Genomic DNA, 12637 nt, shown 5'->3' with positions numbered 1-12637 from the left:
TTTTTCGTTAGTAGCGACACTTGTGACATCTGGTGTCAAGTAGCGGTACCGATAGTTCCACAACCTTGACGTTGGATGTTAACTACGAAATAACTCGCGCTTTGCAAGAAAACTGATGTATGGAGTTACCACTCTTTCTTTACTTATATTACTCTATGGGCACGACCGAACAGCGCCATCTAGCGCGCAATCCCAGCATACCTGTGGCTGATCATCCTTGGCCTCGTCTCCTAGTTCCACCAGCTGGAGCGCCTCCTCCAGCAGCTCGAGGGCCTCCCCGCTGACCAGCTCGCGGGGCAGCTCACCCTGAAGCAGGTATTCACAGCGCCATCTAGCGCGCAATCCCAGCATACCTGTGGCTGATCATCCTTGGCCTCGTCTCCTAGTTCCACCAGCTGGAGCGCCTCCTCCAGCAGCTCGAGGGCCTCCCCGCTGACCAGCTCGCGGGGCAGCTCACCCTGAAGCAGGTATTCACAGCGCCATCTAGCGCGCAATCCCAGCATACCTGTGGCTGATCATCCTTGGCCTCGTCTCCTAGTTCCACCAGCTGGAGCGCCTCCTCCAGCAGCTCGAGGGACTCCCCGCTGACCAGCTCGCGGGGCAGCTCACCCTGAAGCAGGTATTCACAGCGCCATCTAGCGCGCAATCCCAGCATACCTGTGGCTGATCATCCTTGGCCTCGTCTCCTAGTTCCACCAGCTGGAGCGCCTCCTCCAGCAGCTCGAGGGACTCCCCGCTGACCAGCTCGCGGGGCAGCTCACCCTGAAGCAGGTATTCACAGCGCCATCTAGCGCGCAATCCCAGCATACCTGTGGCTGATCATCCTTGGCCTCGTCTCCTAGTTCCACCAGCTGGAGCGCCTCCTCCAGCAGCTCGAGGGACTCCCCGCTGACCAGCTCGCGGGGCAGCTCACCCTGAAGCAGGTATTCACAGCGCCATCTAGCGCGCAATCCCAGCATACCTGTGGCTGATCATCCTTGGCCTCGTCTCCTAGTTCCACCAGCTGGAGCGCCTCCTCCAGCAGCTCGAGGGACTCCCCGCTGACCAGCTCGCGGGGCAGCTCACCCTGAAGCAGGTATTCACAGCGCCATCTAGCGCGCAATCCCAGCATACCTGTGGCTGATCATCCTTGGCCTCGTCTCCTAGTTCCACCAGCTGGAGCGCCTCCTCCAGCAGCTCGAGGGACTCCCCGCTGACCAGCTCGCGGGGCAGCTCACCCTGAAGCAGGTATTCACCTGGGGAAGAAGATAAAACTATTAGTGCCAGTTGTACAGTCGACGTCAAAGAGATCTTTACGACTAACGTTACAAAAAATTATTTACACGACTTTATTGTCATAGCATTTAGGTCGTGTAAACATTTTTTTGTTACTTTGGCTGTAAATTTCTCTTTGACGTCGACTGTACCATACGCAATTGACAGACTGATCAATGCTATCCGACGCGCCTCGGTGGTTTACTAAACTTTGCATACTATAAAATCAATTAAATAAAAAAGAAAAAAAAAATGGCGACCTATTTAACGATGACAATCAGCTTGGTGTAACCGACCCTTAATGTCAAAAAGATAATTTAACCGCAAACTAAGTATCTTATTAAATTGTAGAAAAATTAGGGGTCAGTTAAGGCCTAAAATGTTACAAAAAAAACCGGACAAGTGCGAGTCGGACTCGCCCACCGAGGGTTTCGTACAAATTTAATTTTTACTATTTAGCATATGTTGTAATAGCGGCAACAGAAATACATCATCTGTGAAAATATCAACTGTCTAGCCTAGCAAAATAACGGTTCATGAGATACTGGTGAAAGACAGACGAACGGTGGAGTCTTAGTAATAGAGTCCCCTTTTTACCCTTTGGGTACGGAACCCTTAAATAGTAGGAGCCAGTTAAGGCCAAACATGATGTCACAAAAAATGGATTTAACCTCCGACCGCCGACGGCGGTTTGATTGCGAATCTCTAGGAAAAGAATACGTCTCAATCCGCCTTAAAAGTCGAACAGACGCGCAAGACATAATTTCAAATGTAAATTTAATTAGAGATACAAGACCGAAGTGATCCCATAAGTGTTCCGTGAACAAAGATTTGTACGGAACACTAACAATTACCGTTTCTGTTTATTTTCCCCGGATTCAAATTGAAAACCAGTGTAAGTAAAAAATACCCATTTTATCCTGAACTTCGTCGGGCTGAGCATGAACAGTTAAGCGAAGCTCAGATAATATTCGTCACCTTGTACAACGAACTATTATTTAGACTTTGTAACTGTCAACATCTTTAAAGCATAATTTTCTTCCATTCATACTCAAGAGCTTAAAACACAAAGCTATTGTATGTCAATCAGCACCACGTTCAATCAAAAATGACCTCTCGCACTTAGACAATAAGATCTGTCGTTCTCACTCAACATTCCATATGTCGGCGGCCGACCGTAAAATCAGGCAGATCGTAAAGTTCCTGTGTAATACACAACTTTGGGAACAAATCAAATTATTCTATTAAATATTTTGGCGCAAGCGCATATTGCTTGCCCTTAGAGTTGGTCAAAGACGCCGTCTTAGTAAGATGGCATATAGTCGGGAAAGTGGTTCCACCGTGGCGGGATGGCCAAGGGGTTCAAGGCGTTAGCCCGGATTGCTAAAGACGCCGGTTCGAATCCGGCGTTCACCACTGGAGGGTTTCGTCACTTTTTCTTTAATATATGACATCTATTTCAGTTTATAATTCCTGTGTAATGTTTTACGGTAGTAGGTACTAGGTAGTTAGGATATCTTCTTTAGGTTGCTTCAGATGCCGGAAGGGACTGTCCTGAAATAAGAGCCCCGCGACTCAAGGAACGACACAATCATTTTACGATATGCCTTAGAATTTCATGATCTGTCTGATTTTACGATCGGTCTTCGACACATAAGTTATATATCAATGAAATATCAACTTAAAGTCATTATAACAAGGTGTATAATAGAAAACGTGTTAGAAATGTCCCCTTGAATGCATGACAAAATTCCGGATGCATGTAATGTGATACTGAAATGTCAACTTAAAACAATAAGAGGTAAGGTCCATTTTCAATTGACGTATTTTTTCTAAGGGCTACTGTTCCTAATTAGTGTAGTGGTGGCTTAAAACCGTAAGTCTTTAAGTCTATTCAGTGGTAAAGGGATTATGGTGGACAATGGGGTTTTAGAAAAGGGTTTGTGGTTTTTTATTCATTGGGTTTCGTGAGGTTGTAAATTATGAATTTGTGTAGGCGCGTTATGAATTTATGGGGCTGTATTTTGCAAGATTTCCGAATAACAGAATTTTGGCACAATGGGGTATTTGACTACTAGTCAAATCAGTTTCTTTTTTCTGTCAAAACGATTTTGCTACTATGGAATTTATATGAAACACTAGCATGTGACGTCACGATCTAATTACCTATTCTTGTAGTTTTATACGGGTTTTAAAATAGAAACTGTGTCTAAAAATAACTGCTGCGTACTTTTCTCTATTAATCTTCTGGTGCTTTATTTCATTCATGGTGTAAAATAATTTATTTTATATACTTACAGTTAATTAGCCTATCTTACCTATACCTTTAAACGAGCCATTCTCGTATATTTATTTAGTTATTTATTTATTTATCGGCTCTAACGATTTCGATGAAATTTGCTACATGGGGGAAAAAATCGATCTAGCGTCTCTGGGAAAACGCGCATTTTTGAGTTTTTATATGTTTTCCGAGCAAAGCTCGGTCTCCCAGATATTATTTAGGTACATACTTATACTATAATAGGTAGGTATAATGGCATCAAGCGGCAAGAGAAACGTTACTTTCAAAATTAAAATCCGAGTTTATTTGTTTTACCTACTCTGTAAAATCTCGATCTCGAAACTTTGACGGTCGAAATCTCGAAACACCCAAAGAATCCGATTTTTCGCGTGAGATCTCGAATCGCCAATCTCGCTGCGTGATTGCATTATTTGCATTCTCTACACACAATATAAAAATTATCATGTAAATATGAAACAAAACTTTAAGATTATGATTGAACAATGATTTTCAGTGTAGTTACAGTGTACAAGTTAGTTATAAGTCTTTGCTTTCTTTCTGTGTATGTATATAACTGCGTACTTATACTGAAATAAATGATATTCTATTCTATTCTAAATAAGCACCAGGGGGCCAAGCGCGCGTCGGCTGTATAAAGAATTATCGACGCGCCTAATAGAGGCCTCGGGCGACCAGTTGGCTGGCCACTATTTTGCACAGCGAATTAGTATCGCTATACAGCGAGGCAACGCGGCCAGCCTTCTGGGCACCCTGCCCGTTGACATCGATCTAGGGCAAAATTTTTACCTGTAGCATAAGTTAGTGTGGTGTAGTAGGTTTAGTAAGTTTTATTATGTTATTTTTTTTTAGTTTCACTGAAATTGATGACTTAAGAAACAATCTGATAATGCCCTAATAATTGCCATAGACGCTATTCATTCCATTTCGCGGCAAAAATTACCAAGATCTGTGCCAATTACAAACCCACATCCATTAACAAACCAAAACTCTCAAAGAACACCATAAACCTGTCAGTAACTGTCACCTAAATAGCGGTTTAACAGTTAGTCAAAAAAACTGTCGCCAGTTGATTTTGTTAATACAAAAGAAGGATTAGCATTGTCAATAGTGGTGCCACTGAGGTAGGACTGTCAATTGTCAATGGAAAAAGTTGTGAAGGGTTAATTTTTGTACATCAGATATATCGGAGCGACCGAGGTGCTCACAAATATCTGAACACGCCTCTATGTCGAGGTGTTAGAGTGCGTGTTCAGATTTCGTGAACACCTTGGCCGCTCCGATATATCTGATAGCGACTGGACTTAAAAAGGCGGTCATACATTGACTTTTTCATTGTGGTGTGGCGGTTAATAAAATATATGAGTACTAGCGACCCGCCCCGGATTCGCACGGGTTAACAAATTACACATAAACCTTCCTCTTGAATCACTCTATCTGTTAAAAAAATCACATCAAAATCCGTTGCTTACTTTTAAAGATCTAATAAGCATACATAGGGACAGACAGACAGCGAGAAGCGACTTTGTTTTATACTATGTAGTGATTTTATAAAATATGGCTCATGTGACTGTCCCCTCTCTCTTTTAAATCACCTATAAAAACATTGAAATAAAACGTCAAAACTAATTCTAAACCTAAAAATAACTTGCATAACACCGTAGTAACCTTGGCCGTGACTGTCACGCGCGCGCCGAAAGTGTTCCATGATCTATAGATCCGTGGATCACTGCGCCGTGACAATGTCGATTGTTCAGTTGCGTCAGCGGTTTTTGTGAGGTAAAAAATTCACTTAACTGATAGACCAGTGGTGGGCAAAGTACGGCCCGCGAAAGGATTTTAAAATCCGGCCCGCCGCCGGTCCTTCGAAGAAATGTGTATATGACCATCGATATAATAAAAATGCCTTTTTGCTGTAAATCTGGCCCTCTGAAATTCCTTCAAGTATTGGCCCCTCATGAGGAAAGTTTGCCCACCACTGTGATAGACCAATAAAATTGAAGTTAACTTTACTAATAAAACATATACGTATACGTACTAGCGACCCGCCCCGGCTTCGCACCGGTTAACAAATTATACACAAACCTTCCTCAGAAATCACTCTATCGACAGGTGAAAAGCGCATGAAAATACGTTCAGTAGTTTCTGAGTTTATCGCGAACATACAAACAGACAAACGCGGCGGGGGATTTCACTACATAGTATAAAACAAACTCGCTTCCCTGTCTGTCTGTAGGTATGTATGCTTAGATCTTTAAAACTACGCAACGGATTTTGATGCGGTTTTTTTAAATAGATAGAGTGATTCAAGAGGAAGGTTTATGTATAATTTGTTAACCCGTGCGAAGCCGGGGCGGGTCGCTAGTTGTTTTATAAGGTCTAGTGATGATTCTACCAGGAGTCAATACTGATATCAATAATAGTTTCGTGACTATATGTCCAAATTGTCCATACATTATTAATGTTACTGGGGACAAAAGAGCTGGCAGCTTCACTCAACGAATAAGCGTTGCGATTCAGCGAGGAAATGCTGCCAGTATCTTTGGCACTATGCCCCAAGGGGGCTCTTTAGATATAGATTTTCAGTTTTTAATTAGTTTAACACGTTCACTGCCAAGAACACGTATGGAAATGGGGCCAAAAAAGTGTTTTTAAGTTTATTTTTCCTTTCAATTCAATAATTGCAAGTTTGCTATCAGACGTCTCTGGTTATCGTTCGTTTTTTTAGCATTAGAAATAAAGTAAACAATCTTGACGTGTCTTTTTATAGAAAAACACGTTTTAAAAATAAATAATGGCAAATATGTAACAATTATGAATCTAATACGATCATTTATATTCTTCTGCTTTCATAAGTAATAGTTACTGATTTTTAAAAAGCGTTTTTCAATTAAAAGACATGTCAAGATCGCTTACTTTCTTTCTAATGCTAAAAAAAGCGAACTATAGTATACAAATTATTCTCATTCTATAGGGCTAAGATGGTCGGCTCTTTATCATTTGTCACCATGCCTGTCACGTTCTAACAAATATGTAAGTACGAAAGTGACGCAAGGCATGACAGGTGAAAAAAATGCAACCATGATAACGCTGCTGAACGTGTTTGTCTTACCAAAAAACGTATTTAACGTAAGTATAGCAAATTTTTCATAATGTTAATTTTCGGCTTACTTCAACAGTTCACAGAAATTTAGATTTATTCAATATAGATATGATCTAATATTTAATGTAGATAGAAAGTTTTCCCACGCATAGGTAATTGTAAATTAGAATATAAAAGAAATTCTTAGTGGTAGAAAGCTAGTTCAAGCGAATTAGTGTCTTAAATGCCGTGGTCTTAAATTATTTTAACCCTTTTCGGGGCAAATTAAAAAATCAATAAAAAGTTCAGTTTTAAGCTTTCTTTAAGGGCAATAGAGACAAAATAATCATATGAAAATAATTATAAACTTTGTATATATCTTATAACTCTTATAAGATATTATGTAAAACGGCTTAAATAATAATTTCGTAAATCACTACATAGTATAAAACAAAGTCGCTTCCCTGTCTGTATGCTTAGATCTTTAAAACTACGCAACGGATTTTGATGCGGTTTTTTTTAATAGAGTGATTCAAGAGGAAGGTTTATAAGAAACCGCTCGGGCCCAAACTGCTCTTAACCGCATCATACTGGAGTCAGATGATGTAGATATATTTGCTGATAGTGCTGGTGTATTTTACAGGAAACTGATAAGGTGCATAGATAAATAATATAATGGTATAATGTTAAAATGCATCCCTGATCTCATTGTTATAAGTTTGTTCTATTGTAAGTATAAATATTTTAATATAATTATGTAATATACCACATAAGTGCTTTGGTGTTATACTGTTAATTTATGTGTAAAGTTTAATAAATAAAATAAAATAAATATAATTTGTTAACCCGTGCGAAGCCGGGGCGGGTCGCTAGTTTAATATAATTCAAGACTTATGCTATAGGTGTTATACGCAGGTTGTGTTTTAGACTACGTATTATTATTTCTTTTTATTTAGATAACACCTTAAATTCTTAGGACTTGAAAATGTCGTAGAGGCAGCTTTATAACCACAGCCAATTTGAATTATTTCAACCAGTTGAACCAGTATAGATATACATAATAATAACCATAGGTATAGGTTATTTATACCTATTTTAGGTTCCAAAGCCATACATAGAACTTATACACATCCGTTCCCCGCTCCAATTGGTCAGCCGTGAAGGACATCCAACATGGCGGACATTTTTTTATACCTAAACAATTAAAATAGGTACCTATTTCGGTACCGGACGGAATTCGGTACGCTCAAAATCGATTTCGTTATTTTTTGCGCGCCAATTGTCTAACTAAAGGATACATCTGTCTAATCATTTGTCGGGTGTTTTAAGGTTTTTGCTAGTTAAGGATAATTTGGTAGTAATTAGCTAGTATAAGTGTCAAAGTATGGTTGATAGGGTGTACTGACCAGTAGCATTAACTATTCTTAAATGAAAGTTCAAATCGGTTTTGTTATTAAGAAGTACATAAGAATGCATACTGTACAGTCACCTGCTAATATATATATGTTACACAACGAAGGCCGCAAAAATATCTGACACGATTTTATATAAAGAGCCATAAGAGCGTGTCACATATGTTTGCGGCTTCCGAAGAGTAACATATTATTGCAGGTGACTGTACGTCACAATAAATTCTTAATTCTTTCAACGAGTTTTTTCGAGAGTTTAATCTTATTTTTTCAGTGCATTTTCCGCAAATTGATTCTATTACTGCTGTCATACAATTTAATTTATGCAGAGTTAACTTGTTCTGACTCTACATGCTTATTCTTTAGGCAAAGCGTAGAAATTGCTAGAATTGCCAAACCTAAAAACAATAGACAAACTTTCTTCTTTCCTGTCATATTAACAAATAGATACAACGATACGACGTGACCCCAAACGAAGACCAAATCAAACCATAGAGAAATCTTTACCTACACAATAAATAAATTATACACGGTCCAACCATCAATATCAATCGAAACAATTGTCTCCAATCTTCTTTCATTAAAGCGCCGCCATCTTTAAATTGTTTAACCGTCCCACTCTGGCCACATTCCATTTTCAAATTGACCCGACGTATCCCCGTCCTCTTCCGTCCCACGGTTTTTGTTCGAAATTCGAATCATTTATAAATTGTCTGAGTGAGGTTTTTTCGGGCTTTGTGGTTCGCCGACCATTTTTGTACTTGGAACGTCATTTGGAGACTGTTACAAAGTTAAGCTTGCCGTTGAAAACGTCTCTGTCGTCGAGCTGCCACCTACAAATACTTTGAGATGAAATTCGTTAAATTTTTGACCGTCGACATGTTTACGTTTGTCATTGGACGCGAACATATCATTATGTACTATCTCCTGTTGCGATCTGTATGTCAAAGCGTTGATTTTGAATGACCGTGGACTTGAGATAACTTGCCGGATTGAGTTGGTATCTGATCCAGCGATGTGCATTTCGGATATTGCATTTTGGTTTGTTACTTCATTTTATATATACCTTCATGCATTTACTTAGTAAGTAACTTGTAAGTATAAGGCCAAGCGCGCACCACGATTTTAAATCGTGCGACGCGATTTGAAAATCGCGCTGTAATGTACATATTTTCATGTCGCATGTGCGCGCACTGGCATATAAACACATACGTTGTATTTCTGCGACAAAATAATCGCGCGACAAAAAATCGTGGTGCGTTCTTGGCCTAAGGCTTCTGAAATCTACACTACAGTTGAACATTTTTCTTAAAAAAAAAACTAAAAACCAAATTCGTGACTGACGTAAAGACATTTAAGCGTTTGCATTAAATATGTTTTACCATAGAATGGAAAACGGTGTGCAGTCAGCAGCAGAAGTTGCTAAGTGGGCGAGGTGTCCAAAATTACCTCTTAATAAGAAAGTCGCGACAAGATCATTTTGAGCACCTCGCCCGCTTAGCAACTTCTGCTGCTGACTATACCTAGCGCCTAAAAAAACGTCCATTTTAAATGTCCTAAACGAAGACACATCCCGCTGGTCCCTTGGGGTTTCCACAACCGCTTTTAGGGAAAGGGGCTCAAAAACCTAGCATCAGTTTCAAAGAAAAAGTTTTCTTTACATCTTGCCGGGCACAACCGGCCACCGTTTGACGTCCTTTTTTAAACGTCAAAATGTTGCCATAATGACTTTGTCATTTTATCATCGGCATCGCTTCTGCACATTTCGAGGTTTTATTTCAAAAGCAAAAATTGTCTGATATTTCGAAAAGCATTGGGTAACAAAATTATAACACTGCCCCTTCTCCCAAAACCCCTTAAGAGTAAAATTTCAACATCCTTTATTAGTAGAGCTCGTGAAGAATATATGTACGTCTTAAATTTCTTAAATTATGTAACGGAACTGTGTTTATATACATTTGATTATAGTAAATAATACAATAAGAATTATGCAGGTAGGTACCACTTTAATTACATTTTCCTCAAAGATACGAATCGCTGTGGGATCGCTCTATCCATATTACAACGCATTTGAAAATCGAACAACCTTAAACGCTTTTTTTCGATAGGGCACTAACCGCTCTTGAAGCCTCTTTTGAATTTCGAACGTTCAAGTGTGGGATGTTCTCATTTTAAAAACACCACAATTTTAAACATGCGGTCCAAAGTGTCGCCACCATCTAACAGTGGAATACAAAAGAGTACGTGGCACGGTTAGTACCGAATTTCGTCGACAGCACAATTAAGGTTGTCGTGCTATATCTTGTTACTGTTGATTTTTTTATTCTTTTTCCGATGTCGTGGGACAACAATGGCGGACGGACGGTTTGACTTTTGAATGCTTTTTCGAAAATATTCAAGACTGTTTTGAAGGTTAAAAATAATACTTGAATGTTTCTCAAATGTAGGGAGATATAGGTAGATTGGATTGGTCATACACAATAACACAGACAGACGCGGGCATCACTTGAAACTTTACTTAGTTTCCTATAATTACTAAGTGACCCTCACTTGGGCGTTCCAGGGTTAGCCAACTAACTTAGAGTTAACCATGTATACACTACCTACAGTTTAACCATGCATTTAAACGGTTAAGTAGTAGTAGTAAATTCTTTATTGTACAAAAATAAAATGGGGCATTATCTATGAAAAGGGACCTTATTGTCGATGGCGCTTACGCCGCACAGTGTCGCGCGGCATTGTATTTATATCGGAGCATCGTTAACAATGGCGTAACCGCCATCGACAATAAGGTCCCTTTTCATAGATAACGTCACAAATAAAAAAATAATATAAAGATAGTAAGAAGTACAAAGGCGAACTTATCCCTTTGAGGGATCTCTTACAGTTAACCTTTGAGTAGAAGAGAGGAGAGAGTGAAAAGAGGGTGACAAGTTCAGCAACATGTACAACAAGGTAGGTACCAGAAAGATAAAGGATATAAATACATACAAAATTTAAAAATAAGAACTTCTTATCTTTTTATTATTATCTTATTAATCTGTCAGCTCCCAGTGGCTCATATATGAGCCAGCCAGAACGCTTATGGGTGACGTCATATCGTGGGATTCGACAGGTTAAGAAGAATAAGACCGAGCTTAAACAACAAAACCAAAACAAATAAAAACTCAAAAATGCACGTTTTCTCACAGATAAGACCTAGCTAGATCGATTTTTCGCCCCCGAAAACCCCCATATAGCAAATTTCATCGAAATCGATTAGAGCAGTTTCCGAGATCCCGATATATAAATATACAAGAACTGCTCGTTTAAGGGTTAGCGACAGAGGACTATGTATCTTTTCTTTGTTACGGCGGTTAAAACTGCATATAACTTAAAGATCGAGCACACATACAAAACACAATAAGCGTTATCCCGCGAATCATAATTGAAATCATTCAATTGATGCGTTTTTGCGCGTATAATGTGATTAATGTGTGTAAAATATTTTGACATGAGATCTGTCAATGCTGATGGATCAGTGTCATGGGACTAGTCCCATGGTGGGCCTATGGGACTGTGGTACTGTATACAATTTAACGTGTCATGTGTGTTTTTATAGCCATGTAATACGCGTAGCAAGAAAACGCTTACATGATACGAGTATATACCAAATTGCGACTTTTTGGATACTAGAATCTTCTGATTCAAGCTTATTGCATCAGAAAGGAGAGTTTATCTTATTGCTTTATCCATGAGGGATAGACGAAAGTCTTACTCAAGGAAAAGGCCCTGCCGGAGTGGAAAAATGCATGTATGTATGTAACTGTACATAATTAGGCATTAAAACACTCTTGTGAGCCTATTAAGAAACTCACTTCGGTCGTTTCTTAAACCCAGACACGTATTTTAATTAAATTAAAATTAAATTAAAAATAACGTTTATTTCAAGCTCGTGGCTCATAATATGTTAGTTATGTACAATAAAAATAACTTAAAAAACTATGTTAGTTACAATAAATACCTTAACTTATATAATAGTACACCGCTACTGGGCCCATGAAGCCCACAACAGTGCCCCATGTACGGACAGTCAACTCTATCCGCAATCGTAGATAATGCCTTTCATTATGTAGCAGTCACATAAACTACTATTGGGACTTGCCGCTCTTTATCCCTCTCTTGGCGAGATGGGGGGAGCATTTGGTCCTACCCACCACCGCTCCGGCGTTTCAGCCTCTTTGCCGTTCGTGAGGGCGCACCGGGATCGATGGCATTCCACCACGGCGCCCTATAGGCCCAGAAGGCCTACCGCCTAGAGGCGGACCACGCTAAGTGTTCATGCCAAGAGCTACGTCAAATATGGAGGTTTTAGAGACATGTATGCATTCTTACTGCCAAGTTTGTCCAAAGTTTTTATTTTTTAGTGACTTTTATTGACCTGTTTATACGACAACGGTTTCACTCACGTGAATTTTTAGTCGCTATGGCGACATATTTCGGGCCCTTCGGGGGTCCTTCTTCAGGCTCGAGTGCTCACGGCGACTGCAACTCGTGCACTCAAGTGAGTGAAACCGTTGTAGTCTAAAGAGTTTAAAATATGTCTCACTAAAG

The 12637-nt window shown here is 39.6% G+C and overlaps 1 protein-coding gene across 1 annotated transcript in view; it reads right to left on the bottom strand.

Annotated features, from left to right (window-relative positions):
* LOC134660162 (segmentation protein cap'n'collar-like) overlaps nucleotides 1-12637 on the bottom strand; it is a 108360-nt gene that overhangs the window by 59876 nt on the left and 35847 nt on the right. The window contains exon 5 of the mRNA XM_063515892.1: nucleotides 1114-1235. Coding sequence (XP_063371962.1) covers nucleotides 1114-1235 — 122 coding nt within the window. The remainder of the gene's footprint in view (nucleotides 1-1113; nucleotides 1236-12637) is intronic.

This window comes from Cydia amplana, chromosome 26 (genome assembly GCF_948474715.1).
Source record: "Cydia amplana chromosome 26, ilCydAmpl1.1, whole genome shotgun sequence".
Taxonomy (NCBI): Eukaryota; Metazoa; Arthropoda; class Insecta; order Lepidoptera; family Tortricidae; genus Cydia; species Cydia amplana.
Note: the sequence above shows the minus strand (reverse complement) of the source record. Positions and strands in the feature narration are given on the sequence as shown.